This window comes from Sitodiplosis mosellana, unplaced genomic scaffold (genome assembly GCF_009176505.1).
Source record: "Sitodiplosis mosellana isolate CC-2019 unplaced genomic scaffold, AAFC_SMos_1.0 Smas_scaffold_1, whole genome shotgun sequence".
NCBI classification, from domain to species: Eukaryota; Metazoa; Arthropoda; class Insecta; order Diptera; family Cecidomyiidae; genus Sitodiplosis; species Sitodiplosis mosellana.
Genome location: NW_022595244.1, coordinates 14,200,898 through 14,222,804, shown reverse-complemented (window position 1 = coordinate 14,222,804; position 21,907 = coordinate 14,200,898). Strand labels below are relative to the sequence as shown.

Genomic DNA, 21,907 nt, shown 5'->3' with positions numbered 1-21,907 from the left:
TCTCGAGAGAAAAAACAACAACGGGACAACAAAAGTGAAATACAATCGATAGCAGATTGATGCTGTTTGTTTGTTTATTTTACTGGACTTTCGTGACAAAAGATGTATTGTTCGGTTCAATCATGTTACTGTTGCAAATTGGCTTGGTGTTTAAGCGTTTTCAGGTGCTTGCGGTATGTTCCGGCGCTGGCCAATTGCTGACGACACACATGGCAGTAGGACGAATTTTGAGCTGGTACTGATACTGGTGCTGGTACTGGTACTGGTGCTGGTGGTAAACTGGGTTGTTGTTGATTGCGTACCGTAGCCTGCGGATTGGCGACCGGTTGATTTTCGACAATTTCATCGCTCATGTTGTCATCTGAAAGTTCGACAACGTCTGGTTCAACTGTCAAATGCTGTGCGTTGTTGCGTGCTTTGGCGACTGGCTTTTTCAATGCCACAAAGAATTGTGGTCGCTTCTTTTGGGCCCCACTGATTACCATTGGAAAAGCATTGTCCAATGTTCCGGTACCATCAGAAAAGCCGTCAGTTTGCATTGCTTCAGTTTGCATTGGTTCGGTTTCATCACCATCATCGAGTTCAGCTATTGCGAATGCCACGCTCGACATCCGAAATTCACCACTTGCATTCACGGAATTTTGCTCGGCTGGTACAGTCACGCCACACAAACTGCTCGGCAGTGAATGTATTGCTTGATTTTGTCGACGGCGCAGATAGTTCTGGATACTGATTTTGCCCATGCGGCGATGAATAGTTGGACGAACCAAATTTGGATTTTCGATCTTTGACACTGTGGGAAAATGATTCACATTTACACTTAACACTTGAATGGGATCAATCGGCTCCTCTTTGATTTCATCAATTTCAACGTCATGTGTTGGTTGTGGTTGTGATTGAGAACGAGATTGAGATTGAGATCGATCAAAGTTGTCAATCAACTCTTGTTTGATCGGGACGTCTGCAATGTTGCTCGTCGAAGTCACCAACTCCTCCAAATTGATCTCGCCGTAATCCATGATTACTCGAAAATGACACTTCACTCGATAAATAATTGAAATACCACTTGACTTCAGATGGTACAATTGAAATGCTACTTGATACAACCGAAATGTTTTCTTTTTTAATTCGATAACAATACGACTGTTCCCGTTGAGTTTTGCTCCGTGAATGACTTCTGTCATAACAGCATTCGGAATAGAAGCCGATTGCATTTTCGCACTACACACACTGTTGAATGTGTAACTCTGCTACAGCATTCTGTTGTGATGAACGGATTGAATTGTATCATTCTTTGGTGCATGATTTTCCAGTAGCCTAAAACATCAATACAAATGAACAAAAACGTCGGCGTCACACAAAAATTAACAATACACACGAACTCTTTGAAAGAGAGTACAAACGATGTCGCTTCCCTCAAACATCAAACAATATCTTCCAATAAATGTATTCAATCGGATGAATTTGATCTGCGACATCACTTCTCGCTTCAAAATCAATTTCTTGCCACTACCAAAGCTGTGCTAACATAAAAACCGTATGATGAATGCGTTTTCATTTTAAACGAAATCAACACTTTTTTCATTGCAGCATTCAAATGCCGCGTAGCTGTCAGAAAATGTCAAGTTTGTTTTTTTTTAAACAGACATCTTTAGTTCAGGGAGTAATGAAATTCAGGGTATCGTCAATTTTCAATCTATAGCTATTGCGAAAAAAACGAAGAAAATGGATAGGGTCGATGAAAATCAGAATGTTGATAAAAGCAGGCAAAAATCGCTGTTAGTAAAGAAATATCTCCACTTCGCAACAACAAGATTTGTCGCCGGTTGTGATCTACCAAATGAATTGTGAGTGGAAAAGAAACACAATTTGATTCTTACAAAGAGAAAATTTTCATTTTTTCAATCAAAATTTCATATTAAAGCCGAAACAAGCAGCGATTCCGATACAGATGCGGCCCGATACAGGTCAATGGTCAAAAAGCAATAAAATGTAAAAGTTCAAATGGCAAAAGTAGCCGTAACAAACCTGCGCACGGTCTTCGTGGTACGTCAAAAGTCTCTCCCCTAATCCATAGAAGAAATCCACAGAACCAATATATATATATATCTCCGACTATCGTTTATCAATTGAATTGTAAGCCAAACAAAATTGCTTATCGATAACATGATTATATTTTTATTGATAACTAATATTCATAACCAAAATTCTTAGCTGAAACTAGCAGCGATTCTGAATCAGATGTACTTCAAGCACAAGGTTGTGAAGTCAAAAGGAAAAATGTGGGAAATCGCGGTCAAAATGCCTGATCAATTATGTGTATGTTATCTGAATTTATCTTAACATGTGTAATAACGAACTTTCCAACAACAACAACAAAAACACATCTCTTAAGTGTCAACGATTGGAAATACTTATACACGACTGAATTAGATAAAAAGAACTGAATAAAAAGTTAAACATAAACGAAATAAAGAGAATCTTAAATATAAGCTCATTGATCACCAGTTCCATTTGTGTTGAGGTTTTGTTGCTGTGCTGCTCGCAAATTCACTTGATGTTTCATGGTTTTTTCATGTTGTCGGAATGTATAGTGAGGATAGTCCTGATTGCAAGCGTCACAATGCACACGAGTGGTATTTTTTTTCTTCTGTGCTGTTTGTTGCCTCTGCTGAAATGCAGCAATGGTCGCATCGAATATGGATCCCAAAGTTGAGCCTATGAGGACCGCAGGTTGCATTTGCTGTGGAGTTTGTTGTGGTGGTACCAGTTGGTGTGTTTGGGTAGTGGCATCATCTTCTTCCTCTGACAATTCAAACACTTCTTCATTTTCTGGTGTTGTTTGGGTCGATACCAAAATGATGTTCGATGTGGACGCCAGAACTGGTTCAATCTTCAGAGATGCTGTGGTCTGCTGCGGCATTCGATTGATGGGTGTTGATGTATTGTCGCTGGATGGACGACTAATAAAATTACTACTAAAATAATTCATGCGTCGATGACGGCGACGGATATTTTCAACGCTTATTTTGCCAGTATTGCGATGAACCACCGGTTTTTCGTCCTTCTGTTGCACTTTATCATCGAAATTCAATTGATTTTCAATAGCAAAACCCAAATTTGTCAGATTTTGATCAGCGTTGTGCAATCCATTGTCAAACGATATCGTCGATGCGCTCCATATCGATGTATTATCGAAACTATCTCGACTGGCACGCGATTCGGCACATACCGATTGATCTGGATCAATATGCATCGACTTTTCCTGTTTTATGGTCACATTGAAAAGATCCAAGGCTGACATCGATTCACGGTTCATGACGAAATTTCGATGAAAAACAAAAATCGTCCAATTTGTTTGGAAAAATGGCAAACTTCTTCTTAATTCGATTGGTTTATCAACGATAAACAAAAACCTTTTTCGAGAACAGTAAATGGCAAATAAACTGTAAATGTCACACTGTTCAAATGTTATTTGAATGCGCGTCAATATGTATTTGAATAAACGCGTTGAAAATCCTTAAGTATTCGGTGGTACAAGAAAAAACGTGTTTAAAAAAATGGCGTTTGGCAAAGGCAAAATCCACAGTACACTCAGATGCGTTGCTGTAATTGTGTTTGTGTTTGTGAATAGTACGGATGATTTGACGTCTCACTTTTTCAACTGAACTGTATATAACAACAGCCGACAAACAGCATAACAGCATTCAGCATAGCCATCGGTCGATGTCGAAAATCCAATCACTCATACACACACATAACAATCATCGATGAGTTGTGTGGCTTTCACGCTACGAAAATTTTCATACCGCTTCCAATTGTTCTCGAATTTGACGGTAAATACGAATTTTGACGGTTAGAATCTCGAACCGTCATTTGGACTTACGCGGTAAATTCATTTCTATTTGTTTACATTCTTATGTTTCTTTATACATTCTCGTTTCATTTTTCATTGCAACGATTTGAATGCCGTTGTCAAATCGTTTGTTTTTTTTCGCATGAACTCGAACCAATTAAAAAATTGATACTTACTATTGACGCAATTAATTCAATTAAAATTGTTGCTTTTTCACAAGTTATCGTGACAATTGAATATTTTGCATCAATTTTCCATATGAGTCATTTTATTTGTGTAACAGAAATTAGCCGATAGAAAAAACTCCAAAGATCTAGATAAAATGAATCGATTGTGCAAACTCATTGCACGACCAAAGCAGACTTTGTGCCGATGAATCTTCTGTATTGTTCATTGATCAAGAGAATTGAGTAGAATTGAATGAGTTATAGAAAGAACATTTGTAAACTCTTTGACTGCGATCTAACGTGCTCAAAGTCACGATAGAAGGTAGCAAAAAAAAAACAACGGTCACAGGTGCAAATAAAAGTTCAATTGGTATATTCCAATGGCTCATGGCTCATTGAGCGTAAATGTCGTCATGGGACCATTGTTATTGGAGTAAATAATTCACCGATGCTTGTTAGAAACACATGTCACATGATGAACGTCAGATCCGTTATCAATTTTCGTATGAAAATTAATCATTCACACCGAGTGCCGTAATTTGGGTTTTCTTCTGAATGAAACATTCTTCTTCGTTTACTCACTTCAATGTGTATTCAATGTTTGCACAATTAATCATTTCTGGCACTAATTCCATGCGCTTGTTATTATCGTCGATTGTTTCGGTGCTCTGGCTTAATCATTTCCATGAAATTGCTATTTTTTTATCTTTACAATTTCGTTCTATGACTATTTGACGAGCGCGCTCGCGCGCTTTCACTGCTTGCCGTACTTTTATCTCAGTGCTCGTTGTGTGATCGCGCTCGCTGTTCCTGCTGGTGTTGCACGCTTAGGTCGATTGCAGATGGGTTTGTTTACATGAGAGTGAGCAAATAGACATTGAATCATGCTAGCGAACGTAGTAGCATTGAATACGGCCGTATGTGACATCACACACTGTTCACAACACACTACACACTATGTAAATAATTTGTGATTTTTCAAGCGACTATATATTTTGCGGTTCGATCGATGCTATCCAGTCGGCAGTGAAACTTGTTACAAGAACGTACTCGTACGGCTTTACTTGCGCAAATCGTTGTTTTCATACACAGTCAATTTTTTTTTTCTTTTTTTTCGACGTCGTTGTTTTTGTAGTTCCAGTTCAATATTTCAAAGCAATTAACGCGACAACGAAACAAACAATAATAATCATATTAAAAGGAATAAACAATAAAGCACTTTAGGTGATGATTTGAGTAACGGATGTTTCAATATATTTACAAACATTCTGAGTGTGGGAATTTTTAATTGCATCAAAATACTTGAGAATAACTTCAATTTACCTGAAAAGGAGAAAATAAAACAACAGTCATTCAGTCGGTGGTAGTGAATAAAACGGTTTTAAAGACTTGCGAGATCGAGAGACGGAGAGAAAGAACGAGTTTTTATTTTTCTTCTTCCTTCATATCGAGAAACAGAGAGAGAGAGAGAAAAGACGTTGTGATCGAAAATTCCTGCTTTTGCAGACAATTAGAGAGTGTATACGCCAGTCGATTTTACGAGGAAAAGAAATTGTGCGCACAGAAGAATATAAATATACAATTGATACGTTCCACACATGGCGAAAGAGTTGTTTTTATCACCTATTCCAAGTAAGAAAGAACTACCAGTTATAAAATGGAGAAAGTGAAACCGTTGCCTACGGTCTTCGTTTAATTGAACGCAAATTATTCTCGAGTGATCTTTTCGCTTAATTGAATGCGATTTGCCATTTTTTCCCCGTCCGCTTCTCATCGATTATCGGTTTGGAATGGAAAAAATGTATGTGGCTAGTGAATGTTGAGTAAAAGTGATGGGCATGTGGTGAACACGTATTAAAAACAATTATTACACGTCTAATTTCCCCTCGAATTATTTTCAATAATATTTGAATATCCACTGTTTGCCTCAATTTCTAGCATTGAGCAGGCATGAAAATTCAAGAGGCTGTTCGTGATTCGAGTTTATTTTTTTTAATCAAATTGCTCTGTAATTCAGATGTTAAATTATTCTAATCTTTTTGATTCAGCATGAGAATCCGTTTCAACAGATTCTTGCACGTTTTACAAAGCCGATCAAGAACACATTGATGTTGTTCTCATGCAACGAATTGCTCACTCCCGAATGGAAATTACGTGTCTTTTTTTCGGGCCCTGATTGCAATCACGTTTTGGCACTGTTTGAGCATCAAGCGCTAGCGATAGCACCTATAATCATACAAATATAATCGTTTTTAATGGTTTTGGAAACTCCACCGCATTTTTGTTAATGTTCATAAAATTCCAAATTCACAACCAAAACAACAACAAAACGAAAGATTCATCGTGTCACATCGACTGTTTCTGTGATAATAATAAATGGTAATTTTATCTCCTGATCTGGTGACGAACATGTTCACCTAATTTTGTCACACCGTCCATTTGATGATAATCGTTATAATGATCGACCCATTGGCTGTATGATCGATCGGCAATCTGATGGCATGCACGCACTCATACGACTTTTTTTTTGAATTAGTATTTATATTTCGATACAAACTAATGAACCAACAATAAAAAAAACACCAGTTATTCGTCGTGTTGACCTTGATGTTGGGTCGGTCCTCCTTATTGAATGCGGTCACACTTGTTACCAATACTAATTATATGCGATGAATGCAGTGTTAATTTTACGGTCAGAAATATAATGAACGACAGAAGAAAGTCATTTACCTGAACACAGAACACGAAGGCGGAATACGATCCCACAGTGTGTGCGTGTATGTATTTGCGTTACATGAATTGCGTAACAAATTTAGCCATCAGATGATGAGTGGAAATACCCAGAAGCAGCTTTTTTTATAAGTCTGGGAATTTAGAAACCAAAAAAAATGATCTAAACGTTCTTTGTGCGAATCTGTGTTCTTTTTTTCCTTCGTCTAACATAAGACGAATTGATGGACAGTTTTTTTTTAAGTTCAAGAACTTGAATCTGTTACACAAGAAAAATAAATTGCAAAAAAAAATTTACCACACCAACATATGAACTAGATAAAAAAAAATTAATTACACGAAATACGTTGCTTTCACCGTTGCGTGCGGTATTATTCCGAATTTTAAAAAATAAAAGAGACAAAAAGCCCAACAACATTGAAACAATAGATGACGCAGTGACGGTGAAACAGGAAATACGAACAGAAATAAAGCGATTTTCATTTCAAATAAATCATTTTGCTCGGTCAGCTTTTAAATGCAAATTCAGTGAAAACCAGTCGTTTGTTTAAAATCACTTATGTGACGCTTCGCACTCATACAAAAACCACAATTAATACGATTATCATAGGAAATGGCTATTCCATTACACAATTCACTTTTGTTCACCGTATATTTTCAATTTGTGCTCGGCTTTACTCAGCTCATGTGTTTAGTTTTTTCCATCCTCTCTTTCAATCGAACAAAAGCATTATTTCCGTTTGTGTTCTCAATTTAGAACGATGGCGGAACAATGAGTGGCGCTGAAAACACTTTTTCCATTAGTTGGTCATGAATTTTTGGTTCGTTGTACAAGAACAACAACAATGAAAAAAAAGAGTGTTTATTATGAATATTATTCCCGGTAGTAATCTCAATTGGACCTAAAAAAATTTATTTTGTTTTCACAGGTAAAACAACATCGATGACAATGAGACTGTTAGTCGCGCTCACCTTGGCGTTGTATTTATTTGGATCGTATGCAGTTGCCGATGACGAATATTTGTCAAACAATACTCTAGCATCAATTGTTCCGCCCATGAGAAATGATTCAGTGACGCAGGAGCACAAACAAAAAGTCGTCGATTCACTGCGACAACTATCGATGGGAAATGAACAATTTTCGTTGGAATTTTTAAAACGACTTTCGGCAGCTGTTAGCAATGTTAATTATGATTTTATCGTGTCACCATTTTCGATTTGGTCACTGCTAGTGTTGACAGCCGATGGTGCCGATGGCGATACATACAGTCAATTGCAACAGGTTCTTCGACTTCCTCAAGACCTCTCGTACCTGCGGATGGCTTACAAACATATACAAAAATCGATGAACGTCAATACGTCAACCGTTGAGGTTGCATTGAATCAAGCATTGTTCAGCGATATAAACCGGCCCGTTGAAAATGAATACGCCTACAAATTAGATCACATTTACGAAGCGGAACATATGCCGGTCGATTTTCACAATCCTGTTAAAACATACGATCAAATCAACAAGTATGTCAGCGAACAAACGCATGGCCGAATCAATAAAATTGTCAACATGGAAGATTTACGAGAGGCACAAATGATTCTTATCTCGGCATTATTTTTCCGAGGACAATGGAAGGTATGTATCATTCATGCGAATTTTAATCTGGTCCAAAAATAAATTTTGATTCGATGTTAATCTAAAACAAACTGTTTGTATTTATGTTATGTGTTTTACTTTTGCAGAGTCCATTCAATGTCAGCCAAACCATCGAAGAGCCATTCTATGATGAGAATGAAAAGTTCCAAGAAAACGTTAACATGATGTTCCAACGGGGCACATTCACATACACGGGCATTAAAGAGTTGGATTCACTTGTTTTGGAATTACCCTACGGTGAACAGGATCAATTGAGCATGATTGTTATGTTACCCAGAAAAGGTGTGCTGCTCACATCTGTCTTGGAAAAACTCTCATCATTTGGTATTTCACGTGTGGTGACGGAATTGCGACGTGCCGAGGCCGAATTTGAAGAAGATCAAGTCGAAGTATTCTTACCACGATTCTCAATCACCGCTGATTTTACTTTGAACGTAATTCTCGAGCAAATGGGTCTCACCGATATTTTCAATGTGAAAAAGGCCAACTTATCCGGAATTTCGAAGCATCCGATCTTTTTGTCGCGCATCATTCACAAAGCAACCATTGATGTGAATGAGGTTGGTACGGTTGCAACAGCAGCGACCGGTGCCATTTTTGCTAATAAAGCAATATCGCCACGTTTCCATGCAAACCGTCCGTTCGCATTTATGATCATCGAAAAGAATACAAACACACTGCTGTTTTGTGGTCAAGTGCGAAAACCGGGTAAAGTCGACTTTAAGCAATTGTAATTTACAATGTGTCAGATTTAGCCGTAAGCTTTTTCTAAATCCAATTAGAATTGGTTCAAATATAATTGACGTTATGATTAAGACGAAGGCTCATTAAGATTAAATTTTAATGCAATCAAATGACATTTTCTCTGTGTAATTATTTAAGCCAGTAGACAATAAATGATGCTTTTTTTTTAAATAAAGAACAAAACAAGCGTAATTTTTTCAGTTTTTTTATGTGTGTATTTTATTGGCAATCTTTGTCTGTTCCTTTACAATAAATTCTTGAGACAGGTTATTCATTGTGACTTTTACTGCCACTCCATTTTTCAGAAGAAACAAAAAAAAATTAGTTTTAATGAACTGAAATAAATTACAAAAGGTGTTTATTTTTATTATTATTGCTGAGAGAGTTTCTCTTCGATGAAAAATAATTCTCATATTCATTTTTGTTTTGGATAATATGATTATACAATTTAATCAGTAATATGAAATGCAATTTGGCGGTTATTTCTTAAATACGCATTCAAATTGATTCGATTTGCCAAATTTTGGTATTACAATCTTGTCCGGTGGAGATGAGAGTTTCGTTGTCTAACCATACCAAACCGGTGATTTGCGATTGAGGATGAGCATTTTTGATGATCGTATGTTTCGATGGGGTTGTCATCGACCAGATAATTATTGCCGTATCCAATGAACCGCTTGCAAGCATTTTCGAATTTGGTGACCATGCAACACAGTTGACACGTGCATTGTGGAAGCCCCATTCAGCCTTATGAGCCGGCTGCAATCGAACAATTAAACATTTAAATCACATTAATGTCATGAACGTGCGCATACGATCGATCAAGTATTTTGAATGACGCATGGAATAATTAGCGTGATATTAGTGAATGATTAGCGTTTAGAATGTATTAATACTATGTACTTACGATCTGTGTTTGTGTTTGTGTACGTGTGTGTTGCGAATATGTGAGTGCAAGAGGAAGTGATTGAGTGAGCGAGTGAGTGCATTGAGAGTTGTGAATGAAAATGTTAACGAGCGTATTATTAAAATGAATAAGTTTAACGATTAGTGTTATGATTGATGACGGTCTTACCTTATACTCTTCGGTGCTGTAGACGATAACTTTGCGGTTTGAATCGCAGGCAGCAAGGAATTTATTATCTGGTGAGTATGCAACATCTGTGATTGCGCCCAAATGATCCAGCTCAGCCTTGACATTCAATTGATCGTCGGTCAAAGTGTAAACATGCACTTTGCTATCATCACCGCCAACGGCCACATCCAACGATTCCGGATTGGCTGCCACACAGCTCGATTCGTATTTGATTGGAAGTGAGAATTTCTTCTTCTTATCTTTCACAACAGTGATGTCGCGTTGGCATGCCAAAACGACGACATTTTGCTCACGAAGCACATCTAAACCTCGGGGTTGACAGTTCAATTTCACAACGGTATCGGTGTAAGTGTTACCTTCGACGCTGATTTCACGCAGTGAATCATCAATTCCGCACGTATAAATGACATCACCTGCTGAGCGAATTCCGTTGATTTGATTACCGTGACCTGTGCCAGCCACACGTTCATTCGTTCCACTGCCCGAGTTCCAGCTGGTAATGGCTCCATCGTGACTGCCTGTGTAAATTGTGCTGCGATCATCGCTCAGTCCCAACACGGTGATCGGTTTGTTGTGACCCTTAACAATTCGCAATGGTTTCTCGGGATTGTTTACATCCAAATAGGTAATGAAACCCGAAAGTGATACAGTGATTAAGTGTTCGCCTTGCCATAAGCACGAAACTTGTTGATCCTCAACTGTGGTGCCTATTATGAATTCTGAGATGAGTTCACGCGTCTCAACATTCCACAAGCGGCATGTCTTATCACCGGAACATGTAAGTAGTTGAGTTCCATCTGGTTTCCATGCAACAGCATAAACACCACCCTTGTGAGCTGGGCTACCCACTTCACCGACTAGTTCGGCCGTAGCACCATCGTACAAATAAACTTTGCCATCAAAACCACCCGAAGCGAGCAAGTGGCCGCTTGGTGAGTAGCGAACAGCTTGTACGAAACGTCCATGGTCTGTTTTGGTCATCTTAAATTTGAATGGTGGACCCTCAAAGATGGCAATCGTATTGTCTTCGCTGCCCGTAGCGATACGGAATGGGCGTACCGGACGGAAATCACATGAATTCAACGGTTTCGATTGACCGCTAATTTCACCGACTGAAGTTCCCGTTTCAGTCATGAATACATGACCAAAACGTTCACGCCCCTCACCAACAATTACCATTCGCTGATTATCAGCCGACCATGCAATATCTTTAATTGGGCCACTAATTGGCTGGAACTCATTCTTCAGAATATGCTCCTTGTTCACTGTGTCCCAAATTCGCACCTTGCCCGATTGATCTGAGAATATAAAATGGCAAAAAAGCGAGAATGAATGAAATTGCTACAAATGAACTGATCTTTTTCTTCTTCTTTCATTTTTACAGCTGATTTCACAGTTCACTTACCACCCGAAGCAATGTAAAAACCGCTCGGTGAATATTTAGCAACATTGACTGCGCACGAGTGCTCCGTGTAGATATCAGCAATAGCCGGATTCTGAGGAATGAAAAAAAAAACAACCGAAACAACAACATATTTATAAACATTACGTGACAACAGACGAACGGCACGCTTGCCAATTTGACTACATCTCAATCTCTCCCCCAAAACAGAAAATATTGCGTATTTTTGTGCCTGTCATATGCATATAATGGCACCTAATTATAATAATAACATGAACTCACTTCGATATTTCGGATTATAACCGAGTTCCCGTTGCAGTAGAGAAAGTTCTTGCCTTTTGGATCGCCGCCCAGCACGATTGGTTGACCGCGCTGTGTACGAGGCAGTGTTGCATAAATATTTTCTAAAAATAAAATTTCAATAAAGAATAAAATTCAAGCGATATGAGAGCGAACAGAAAAAAAAGAACGCAAAGAAAATCATTTTTCCAATAAGTTTTCTACAGTCTTAAGCCTATGGCGGAATGTGGGACGATGTTTTCTTTCCATTTACTTAAACTTCGCTTCATTTTATAAATAAACTCGACGCGATGAATAGAATGTTGTCATGATAGACCGACGGAAAAAGTTCCGTTTCATCAAGTCGAAAGTTTTTCTCTTCTTCTTTTTCTTTCTATATGTATTTTTTTTTATCTCTGTAGACTTTTGGAGACACATATATTTTGATGCACAGCTGTGAAAATGATCTCACATTATTATTTTTTTCTATTCGCATATATATTCATAATTTTACACGTTTTATGATTCGTGCACGAGAAATTCATTATAAATCTTCTTGAAAAATTATTAACATTTCAACTAATTAAGTTCAATGTTATATATATCTTAAGCAAACTAGGTTTTCTGGGCTTTTCCGCTTTGATAACTCAGCTAAACAGCTTGCAATTCAATTGGCAACGCACCATTACTGTCTGTTGTAAATGTTCTGCTGATTCACGTCGTATAGATACATATACACACTATATATAGATAGATAGTAAACAAAATTTAAAATTCACAAAATGCTTCGAATGTGCATTGATGCATGAATGCATCAGCGTCGTCGACGAGGTCGGTTGGATTGAAAGTTCTTATATGAATTTATCACAATTGCATTTTATTTTCTCAATAAATCGTGCAAAAAAGAACAAAACCCATGCCATCGGAATTTTGATAATGTGCATGGAGAAAAAAAAAATCAAAACAATTTACTCAATTATCGACATAACTGATTCGCTATCACCGCAATTGTATGAAATATGAGTCACCGTCATTCGACCGAAATATACAGCACAAAAGGTGATTCGTTCATTATTGAATGAACAAAAAAAATCGCCCGAAAAAAATTACACACAATCATTTTTTTTTATTTTTTGAAAAACAAAACACTTACTCGTTGAGTATGACATGGCTAAATGAAATAGGTTCACTGAATAGATTTTTTTTGTTATGTTCGCGCCGTGCAGATGCTTTGTGTGTTATCGCAAATTTAAAAATGAACTACGAAACAAATCGGAAGAAAAGGAAAATAATACTGCTGAAAATTTGTGTTTATGATATTTTCTACGAGAAGCCGACCGTCGTCTCACAGTCAGTATAGGCTAAAATCAAGTGCCACAAATACACACCCAAACGCGTTTACGCACTTATACACACATACCAGAAAGCGACAAGATATGGTTATTTGAAAGCCGCTAACCAAGTAAATTTTTTCCCATATTTGGCAATTCAAATAAACATTTTGCAGTGAGCGCGTTCAATGCCTTTGTTTTATATGCTTTTCCATCGGGCACTCTCATGTCAACGCGCGTGAATATCGCGTTTCAAACCATTCAATGCAATGAACACACAATTTGACAGAAGCACTTTGACGTCTAGCCAATTAATGAAAACAAAAAAATAAGAAGAATTGATTTGTTTGCTTTTTCCATAGGAAGTTCAATGAAAGATGTTAGCACAACGAGATAATGTTTACCATCGACAAATTCGAGACCCGTTGTACGGACAGTTGGTGATTGGACCACCAGGTAGTGGTAAAACAACCTATTGTCATCGAATAAACGAGTTTTACAAGGAACTGGAGCGAAATGTGGCTGTTGTTAACTTAGACCCGGCAAACGAACAAATGAGCTACAATGCACAAATTGATATCGTAAGTAAAATGGTGAATGAAACGGATGATTGCAAATTTTCTAATGGAATTTCTTTGCAGATGAAGTTGATCACCGTTGCCGATGTTATGGAGCATTTGAAGCTTGGTCCAAATGGAGCTCTGGTCTACTGCATGGAATATTTGGAGGAGAATTTCGACTGGCTACTGAGTCATTTGAAGCAAAGCTCTGCGAATTACTTCATTTTTGACTGTCCAGGTCAAGTGGAGCTCTACACACATCATCAGTCAATGACACGAATTTTCAATCGCCTAAACTCTCTCGGGTATTATTTGTGTACCGTTCAGCTTATCGATTCACATTATTGTTCCGAACCAACTAAATTCATCTCCACTCTGTTACTGTCACTGAATGCGATGCTACAGATGGGATTACCCCACGTGAATGTGCTAAGCAAAGCCGATTTGCTCAAGCAATTTGAATCGAAATTAGCCTTCAATATCGATTTCTACACCGAGGTCCTCGATCTAAAATACCTGCTGGAAGCGTTGGACAATTCACCGGGAATGAAAAAATACAAAAAACTCAATGCGGCCATTGTGTCACTCGTAGAGGATTACAGTTTAGTTAGTTTTCAACCATTAGATGTAAAGCGACGAGATAGTTTATTGCGATTGAAAAATATCATCGACAAGGCGAACGGATACGTTTATGGTGCGGCCGAAGAGAAATCGATCAACGCAATGATGGCCTGTGCAGTCGGTGCCGAAAATGACAATGATAAATTCTCTAAAGATTATGAACCATACATGTAATGCCATATATTTGGTAGAAACAAACGAATCGTTGTAAGCGGATTGTGTTCCAAAAATCATACAGTGTTTATTAATTATTTCATTAAAAATACATTTTATCTATGTTCTATGCAGTTCCTGTTCCTTTGAAGAAAAATAAAACAAAACAAAAAAAAAATCGCTCTTCATGAAGTTAATCGAATGCCTTTTCTGAGTGTTTTTATTTTGCTAATAAAAAAAATTATAATATGGAATTAATTTTTTTAACTCTTTTTTTCTTCTTTTATTTCATTTTAAAATTGATTTTTAAAAGAATGCGAAAGAATAAGCAATCAAAAAAAAACTAGCATCGCCCTGAATCATAATAATGGTTATATGGTTTTGTTTTGAAAAGAAAAAGAAAAAAGAAGTAAGTTTGGCCACATTCATATGTACGAATGTGCGTGCACACCGTTTCAAATGCATTCGAAAAGAGAACAGTTATTCTGTTGTTGTTGTTGTCTTATCAAAAATTACAAATGGTTTTTTTCTCTTTTTTTTCTCTCGAAATTATATGCTTCATTTTTTTTCTTCTTTGCACTGAGATTTGATCTTTAATATGTAATCTATGCCTTAAATTGGATTATATTATTCTATTTTAGATTTTTTTTGTTGTTGTTGCTTTATTCAATTAATGTTTGATTTTTTGGAAATGATCCATGTTTTTGTGTGTGTATATGTATGTGTGTGTGTCTCCAAAATGTTGCCATTCCATTTAAGAAAATCAAATTAATAAATTTAACGTAAACAGCTAAATCGCCTTAATCCACATCCTCTCTTCCTCTTCCTCTCACTGTCTGTTTCTGAAATTGCTGATGTTTGATACATTTTGGTCTCGTTTCCGTTCGTTCATGCTTTTTTTCTTCTTCTTCTTCTTCTTCTTCTCTCTTTCAACACAATCATGTTTGTTATTTTTCTTTCTTTCTTTTTTTTCATTGATTTGCTTATCAGGTTGCAATAATGGTCAGTTTTAATGCGATCCTTTCGATTTTTTCTTTCTTAATTTTCTTTACAATCTCTGATCCTGAAATTTGAATATTGTTGTTGTAAGTTTCGTTTGATAGCCGTCTTTGACTTGATAAAGTGGTGATGATGTGTGTGCGTTGGTATTACAATATATGAAGTGGTTTTCTTTGCTTTTTTTTATGTATGTTAGAATGAAATAATTAAGCATGGAAATGTTTGTTAACAGCGTTGAAGAAGAATGTTTTTGTTTTCAAATTCAAAATAGTGCTTCGACCAAAAGTGTGAGCATTTTTTCGTTTCTTTGAAGTTCATTTGGTTTATAAAACTCATTAAATCATTCGGTGAAATGCAGTACAAGCACTACGCACCAAAGGTGGAAGCACTATTTCTATGTTTTGGTTTCACAACACAACAGAAGAAGGTTTTTTTTTGGGGGAATTTGTTCAACACTTTGACACAATAGACAAATCGGGGTTAGTAGAGTTTAGCTGAATTGAAATAGATTAGCAATTGATTAGTGCTCAATTTCTATTTTCGTGATTTACCGCTCGTAAAGGCATTTTGAAATTTCCAGCCGCTTGCAATTGGATCTGATAGGCTAACGAATGAATCTTGAATCCATACAATCTGTAAAAATGTTTGAATGAGTTGAAGACGATTAGTAATTTTATTATCAATGGCATAACGTTCTTTTCGAACGAATGAGTGAGAGAGATTGAGATAGAGATAAATGTTGAATCACATTTTTGTTTGAATCATATTTTACTCACCTCGGTACAAATTGATTGGTTGGACGCTTGGGACGATATTCAGGATGTACCATGAATAGCATGTGGGGAAAGCCTGTGCCAAAGTATGCGCCATCGGTGTGGTGGTGGCGGGAAGATTTTGGGTTGTAGACATCAATGCATTTTGGACAATAGATTTTAACCATTGCCTCGCCAGGAATATCCGACAAACCTAAACAGATTCAAAGAAGCATTTAATCAAACACACTCAATTTTAGCAGCAGCAAAAGCAGCAAGAAAAATAAATCAACTCACCGATCGGCAACATGAATTGACCTTCGCAGTAGACACGGGAACATTGACCAAATTCGCCACTTTGGTACTTTTCTATCATTTGAGCAATACCACGATTGGTCAAGATGTATCTAGCGTGAATTAAACCATACAGCATTTCAGCGGCTTGCTCCACCAAATCAGACTCATTTGGATTGTTATCCAATTCATCTTCTGCAAAAAGCCAATTGGCAAATTGACATTTAGAACAAATTCAGGGTTTGGACCATCAAAACGATGAATTGTCAGAATGTTAGGTAGTTTTACCTGGTTCAAGATCAAGGATCATGTCAAGAGCTTGCCTATAATTGGGAACTTGTTCGTTCAATCCGGTTAAATTGAACTTGTCTTGGATGTAGTCTTCATCGACCTAGATAAATGTATTGTAATTAAGCCATGGATTAATTCAATTCAAAAATTTTAAATAAATCAATTGAATATTCGGTGTATAGAAGAAATGGAACATTACCTCGCAGAAAAATTCATTGCCACGGAGGCCGCAAAACCATGAGATCCATGACACTTCTTCGGAGCTGCTCATCTTGATCTGTTTGAGTGTGACTTAACCTTCAATTGTATGCGAAAATTCCGTCGATGACTGAAATGAGAACCGAAATCAATATGAAAAATACGTTTCGCACATTTCCATGTGATGATTTAAAAAAAATGTTGAGCGGGTTGCGAAATGTGGTTGGCTTGGTGTGTATGTGAATGTATGTTTTTGCAATGCTTGCAAACTGTGTAGTGCTTGAGCACCTGCATGACTCTTGCGTGCGACAAGTACGACATCGGCGACGACGACGTTCTTATGTTTTGGCAAACAAGATGTATGCACAAACATACCCTATATTCTTTGAAATCACGCCACAAAAATCGATACTAATGCTCATAAAATTGGCAAATTTACATGTATTCCATGCAAACGTCGTTGTTCACTTAGGGTTTCAAGTGCGGATTAGCTGGGAACTCAGTTTGAGTATATGGATCGACTTCAAAGTGTCAGCAGTTTAAATGGAATTCCGAAACAAACTATCCATACGTATTTTCGCACAAGCCAAACTAATCCATTGCTGTACCCACACAAAATTACATCACACCACCGATTTCAGTGAAAAGAATGCGATCGGAATACCGTAATGATGGAAAAATGCAAAAAATATTTATATAAACTTGGATTTTATCGAGTACCTTTGACGTGCACGCTTAATGATTTTATACAAAAGTAAAAAATGGCTGAGTGATGTTTGTGTGCGACGATTAAGAGACTTTTTTTTCTTTCACTTCGTTTCAATTCTGACAGAATGTGTCAATCATTCCGATTAGACAGTTGCAGATGGCGCTACTCGTATATTGCATGTCACAAACGGTTTTGCACAATTATTGACCAAATTTAGAAGATATTTTTGTTTTTCTCATATTTTTTTCTTGCTCTACTTTCATTTGCCACAGTTTGCTTCGATTGTGATTTTTATTTCAATATCCGTTCCTAAAATGAAGCATTCAAAATTATTTCCATCAAAACCATTTGAGTCTGATTTTCATTGGGATTGTAAATGGGCGGTTTTCAGTAAATTGTTTACAGTTTCGTTATTTATTTCGATAAAAACCAAATCATTTCGCTCATGTTTATTATATAAGATAATGAAATCAAATATGTGTGTGTCTGAAAATATGCCGGCAAAAAAATGTGCGCTGAGTGGAGGATACATTGGTAAGGCAACTGATATAAGCAATTTTCTCGTAGCTTTTTTCCCATTAGCTCAAACATGGAAACAGTATTCGTTTAGCCTTCATTTAAATCGGTCACATTCTCGATATTATTCGTCTGATTTGTGTCTCACACTCTTTGTGTTTGAGAGGCCAATTTGAGATTCGATTAAAATTTACATGTTCCACAAAATGTTCAGTAACATTCAATTAGTATTTTTGGCATTTGATCATAGTAATCCGGTCACCCTTTCTCTGTAGCATAACGATATATCCGAAAATTACATACAACGTGTGTCTGTAATTCGATATATTCATATAAATAGTGGAATTGTGAAGCGTTTCGCAAAATAAATTGTGTAAATTACGGTACGGTGCCGTGTGTGTATGCGTTGTAAGGAAGAAACAGCTGAAACATTTAACTGTATAATGTGTGAAAAGGAATATGCGGATGTATAATCCGACGACAAATTCAAATGAGCGTTGGACGCAGCATGAAAGGAGGGATTGGTTCCGCAAATGACACACGAATGTGAATGTATGAGCATCCCTCAGCGATTGCGTTCGCATATTGCACGAAACAACGCAAGCTGCTGCTGCTGCTGCTGTTCGGCAAACAGGATTCGTCGATTGAGGGTCCTTTCCGATGTGTTGTTTTGTAATGTTGAACAGCGGTTGCTATCGCTTCGTGGTCCGCAAATAGACGAAAACGCTGCGCGAGTACTGTGTGTGTTTGCCTGAAACCACCTTTCAACAAAGACAGAAACAGAGTGATTCGATTCATTTTGCGTGATATACAAGACTTTTCATGCACTTCCAACCATGATTTTCTTCAACATAAATTGCTTTTTTGTATTTTCATTCAAAAAAAAAGTATCAAACATTCCATAGTTGCGTCTAAATGAGACGCAGTTTAAAAGTTACCCGCAGAGTGCTTGTGTAAATTTCAAAGTGAGTGCAATCGATTTGTGTAAAAGTTGGTAATAAATTCGTAAATCAAAATTCGCATCCAAGTCGACGACCACTCGAATTATTCATCGGCTGCTTACGGAATGGACAAAAAAAAATCGTTATTTGTCAAATGTCTCAGGACTTCTTTTTGTTTATGTCTGACCAATGATGTTCAACTAACGGGACTATTTTTAGTGGTTTTGGTTTACAGCTTTATTTCGTGAATGCTTCATGATGAACCACCAAAATCTAATCAGAAATGACATTTGTCATATAAGTTTTAGTGCTGTGATTCCAAACTAATTTCGATTCGGCAAAATTAGACTGGAATTCATTCCACGACCGAATGAGAAAAAATCGATTTATTTGTTATCAGTCACGTACAATACATACACCGAAAAAAAAGACACGCTAGATATATATATATATATAGATTTCCATCCAGTTTGTTGTACACGCGATATCATGCGATGTAGTTAAGGGCTCCTGCCATGTCCCCTAATAGACACGCACCGTAATTGCATTGAATCGAACACAAATTCGTTGCGAATTTTTCATGTGTGTCAAGTGTGCTTAAGAGACATTCGAATTTGTTTGACTAAAAATTCTGTCTACATGGCTTTTTTTGCTCTATTTTTTGTGGAACAGTGAGATTAGAATGCGGATGTGGCTCGGAGACAACAGTTGAATCTATCGAACAAACATCTATGGGTTCATATTTCATAGAATGAACGCTATACAACGAATATGACATTCGTCCCTTAATGGATTTTTCAATAGCAAGCAATAATTCGATATATTATTAAAACTTCGGGTAAAAATGGAGTTTCCTCGTGAGATAATAAATCATTTCATTACTATTTCCAACCTTCAACAGCGTGTTAATATTAGAACCAAATGGATTTTCCACGTAATAATTCTTGTTAACTCATTCCTCTCCTCGAAATTCTATAGCTTCAACGCAGCCAAACATTTTAATGTGGTGATTTTGCGTTTGAATTATTGTGTTCGAGATAAATATATGAAAAAAAAATCAAAATATGAAACGTTGTGTCGCATGTGTCGACAAACAAAGAATGTTTACCACAAATTCTTTCATTAAAAATAATGTAAACAAAACGCAAATTTCCTATTCAATAAAATCTTATCAGATGTACAGAACTCTGATAAACCGTAAGATATATTAAATTCTCCGTTCGGTGCTAAAACACCATTGTTTATTAATCGACAAAAAAAGCAACGCACGTTAAGTGGCACACGCCCGTATACTCCGTTGGAAATGGCACTTTTTTGCTTATATACACAGTAAGCCATTTTCGAACGTGCACCAAATTCGGTATAATAATTATTTATTTTAAATTATCTGTTTGAACAGATGTGATCGAATTTAATTATGCCAACTTAATCGGCAGCAAACAAATAAACAAGCATTTGCATGTTGAAAACGATAAAATTAATCTGTTAACTGAGCTCGACTATTACGCGCAGAAGTTTTGTGTGACAAAATATCATAAAAAAAATATTGCATTCGGTGTTTTATAGTCTTTTAAAAGATAACGTTCGCCGCCAATTAGTTGGGAGAAGGTATTAACAACAGTTCAAGTTCACTTGACGTGGATGTACTTGATGATGTACAGGAAATGAGTGAATTTGAAAAAAGAAAAGAAACACATTTTGAAATACTGATACCGAATTAAAAAACGTATCCTGTTTATACTTGAAACCTGATATTTTAAATAGATAAAATAAAACATAAAAACGCCGTACAATCTGCCCATATTTTATCAACGTACTCCCATCATCAGAATAGTGGCGAAAAAAAAATGAAAAACCAAGTAAAACAACATTTTTTTTTCGTTATTAGCACCCAGATTAGAACGAATTAGTTTTTGTTTCTATTTCACACTGTCTGTGTTGTGAGTCGGCACGTCAGCACCACAAACACAAATGCTGCGGTGTTTGAAGTTAGTTTCATAGTGTGATTTCTGCGACAATGAACCAGCTTTGAATAGCGGCCTACAAAATAGTTTAAACAATCACTCGTAACACAAACAGTAGAAGGTTCCTTTTATCAAAGTACTAACGCTCAATTTATGCAAAAAACAAAGAAAGAAAAACCGTGAATCATTCAAGTGATTTTCGGCAATGTGTATGAACTACAAGTGACTATCGATTTGGAGTATAGAAGAAAAAATGAAACAGTCAGTTCAAATAGTGAATATCGTTCAGTTACCGATGTATATTTAGTTTGGTTTTAGTTCCGCCCTGATAAGGATTATTCATTTTATTTTTATTAGCAAACATCAACTAATGACTCAAGTATTTCACCTGTACGCTCACTGAAAGTGTTTGAACAGCAAAGTGATTTCAATGAAAAAAGATATCAGTGTCAAGAATTTCGAATTAAAATTTGCTCAATTAGAAGATAATTCTTTTCGATTCGCGACTCGATGAATTGGAGTTCGCTTTTCATTATCAATATAACAAATCCGGTATTCAATCCACAAAGAGAATATGACATTAATATAACATCTAACTCCATCTAGAACTCTTTCCAGTAGTTGTGTTTTAGTGAGTAATATTACCTAGACTGAAT

The 21,907-nt window shown here is 36.7% G+C and overlaps 5 protein-coding genes across 15 annotated transcripts in view; 3 read left to right on the top strand and 2 right to left on the bottom strand.

Moving 5' to 3' along the window:
• The first annotated feature begins 1,924 nt into the window (after window positions 1-1,924).
• Window positions 1,925-9,337, top strand: LOC129580301 (serine protease inhibitor 77Ba-like). 3 transcript variants are annotated; one of them, XM_055470605.1, is made up of 4 exons: window positions 1,925-2,136; window positions 2,215-2,319; window positions 7,683-8,380; window positions 8,488-9,337. In XM_055470605.1, the coding sequence occupies exons 2-4, from the start codon at window positions 2,316-2,318 to the stop codon at window positions 9,133-9,135; spliced, it is 1,350 nt and encodes a 449-aa protein (XP_055326580.1). In that variant the 5' UTR covers window positions 1,925-2,136; window positions 2,215-2,315; the 3' UTR covers window positions 9,136-9,337. The 3 variants fall into 3 exon arrangements, with proteins under 3 accessions (XP_055326580.1, XP_055326578.1, XP_055326581.1); XM_055470603.1 differs by lacking the exons at window positions 1,925-2,136; window positions 2,215-2,319 and adding an exon at window positions 4,832-5,655; XM_055470606.1 differs by lacking the exons at window positions 1,925-2,136; window positions 2,215-2,319 and adding an exon at window positions 5,031-5,247.
• Window positions 9,338-9,559: 222 nt separating this feature from the next.
• LOC129580297 (actin-interacting protein 1) lies at window positions 9,560-13,206 on the bottom strand. Its single transcript, XM_055470597.1, has 5 exons — window positions 13,076-13,206; window positions 11,926-12,047; window positions 11,647-11,737; window positions 10,221-11,539; window positions 9,560-9,904 (listed from the first exon to the last, which is right to left on the bottom strand). Exons 1-5 carry the CDS (start codon window positions 13,089-13,091, stop codon window positions 9,644-9,646), a joined length of 1,809 nt encoding a protein of 602 aa, XP_055326572.1. The 5' UTR covers window positions 13,092-13,206; the 3' UTR covers window positions 9,560-9,643.
• Window positions 13,207-13,252: 46 nt separating this feature from the next.
• Window positions 13,253-14,845, top strand: LOC129580304 (GPN-loop GTPase 2). 2 transcript variants are annotated; one of them, XM_055470610.1, is made up of 3 exons: window positions 13,253-13,384; window positions 13,616-13,834; window positions 13,895-14,845. In XM_055470610.1, exons 2-3 carry the CDS (start codon window positions 13,631-13,633, stop codon window positions 14,606-14,608), a joined length of 918 nt encoding a protein of 305 aa, XP_055326585.1. In that variant the 5' UTR covers window positions 13,253-13,384; window positions 13,616-13,630; the 3' UTR covers window positions 14,609-14,845. The 2 variants fall into 2 exon arrangements, with proteins under 2 accessions (XP_055326585.1, XP_055326584.1); XM_055470609.1 differs by lacking the exon at window positions 13,253-13,384 and having other exon boundaries at window positions 13,512-13,834.
• On the bottom strand, window positions 14,766-17,987 carry LOC129580308 (casein kinase II subunit beta). Of its 5 annotated transcripts, none has more exons than XM_055470616.1 (7): window positions 17,842-17,987; window positions 17,123-17,251; window positions 16,921-17,023; window positions 16,636-16,827; window positions 16,363-16,552; window positions 16,138-16,219; window positions 14,766-15,650 (listed from the first exon to the last, which is right to left on the bottom strand). In XM_055470616.1, exons 2-7 carry the CDS (start codon window positions 17,192-17,194, stop codon window positions 15,636-15,638), a joined length of 654 nt encoding a protein of 217 aa, XP_055326591.1. In that variant the 5' UTR covers window positions 17,195-17,251; window positions 17,842-17,987; the 3' UTR covers window positions 14,766-15,635. The 5 variants fall into 5 exon arrangements, with proteins under 5 accessions (XP_055326591.1, XP_055326594.1, XP_055326588.1 ...); XM_055470619.1 differs by lacking the exon at window positions 17,842-17,987 and adding an exon at window positions 17,561-17,830; XM_055470613.1 differs by having other exon boundaries at window positions 14,766-16,219.
• Window positions 17,988-18,102: 115 nt separating this feature from the next.
• Window positions 18,103-21,907, top strand: part of LOC129580299 (glycoprotein 3-alpha-L-fucosyltransferase A) — a 7,850-nt gene continuing 4,045 nt past the window's right edge. The window contains exon 1 of one of the 4 annotated variants that reach the window (XM_055470601.1): window positions 18,103-18,364. The gene's annotated coding sequence lies outside the window, so the exon portion shown is untranslated. Of the gene's footprint in view, window positions 18,365-18,449; window positions 19,312-20,329; window positions 20,648-20,682; window positions 20,896-21,907 lie in introns of those variants that run through there. The other 3 variants (XM_055470600.1, XM_055470599.1, XM_055470602.1) reach the window with 3 other exon arrangements.

What these genes read in the sequence shown, in the direction of transcription:
- LOC129580301 (XM_055470603.1), top strand. Translation starts at nt 5,622, where the DNA reads ATGGCGAAAGAGTTGTTTTTATCACCTATTCCAA. An exon ending in GTTTTTATCACCTATTCCAA is followed by an intron (nt 5,656 to 7,682) that starts GTAAGAAAGAAC and finishes TTGTTTTCACAG; the next exon opens with GTAAAACAACATCGATGACA. An exon ending in TTTTCCGAGGACAATGGAAG is followed by an intron (nt 8,381 to 8,487) that starts GTATGTATCATT and finishes TTACTTTTGCAG; the next exon opens with AGTCCATTCAATGTCAGCCA.
- LOC129580297 (XM_055470597.1), bottom strand. An exon ending in TTATAATCCGAAATATCGAA is followed by an intron (nt 11,738 to 11,925) that starts GTGAGTTCATGT and finishes TTCATTCCTCAG; the next exon opens with AATCCGGCTATTGCTGATAT. An exon ending in ACAGCACCGAAGAGTATAAG is followed by an intron (nt 9,905 to 10,220) that starts GTAAGACCGTCA and finishes GTTCGATTGCAG; the next exon opens with CCGGCTCATAAGGCTGAATG.
- LOC129580304 (XM_055470610.1), top strand. Translation starts at nt 13,631, where the DNA reads ATGTTAGCACAACGAGATAATGTTTACCATCGACAAATTCGAGACCCG. An exon ending in ACAATGCACAAATTGATATC is followed by an intron (nt 13,835 to 13,894) that starts GTAAGTAAAATG and finishes ATTTCTTTGCAG; the next exon opens with ATGAAGTTGATCACCGTTGC.
- LOC129580308 (XM_055470613.1), bottom strand. Translation starts at nt 17,194, where the DNA reads ATGAGCAGCTCCGAAGAAGTGTCATGGATCTCATGGTTTTGCGGCCTC. An exon ending in GCAATGAATTTTTCTGCGAG is followed by an intron (nt 17,024 to 17,122) that starts GTAATGTTCCAT and finishes ACATTTATCTAG; the next exon opens with GTCGATGAAGACTACATCCA. An exon ending in GATCCTTGATCTTGAACCAG is followed by an intron (nt 16,828 to 16,920) that starts GTAAAACTACCT and finishes GGCTTTTTGCAG; the next exon opens with AAGATGAATTGGATAACAAT.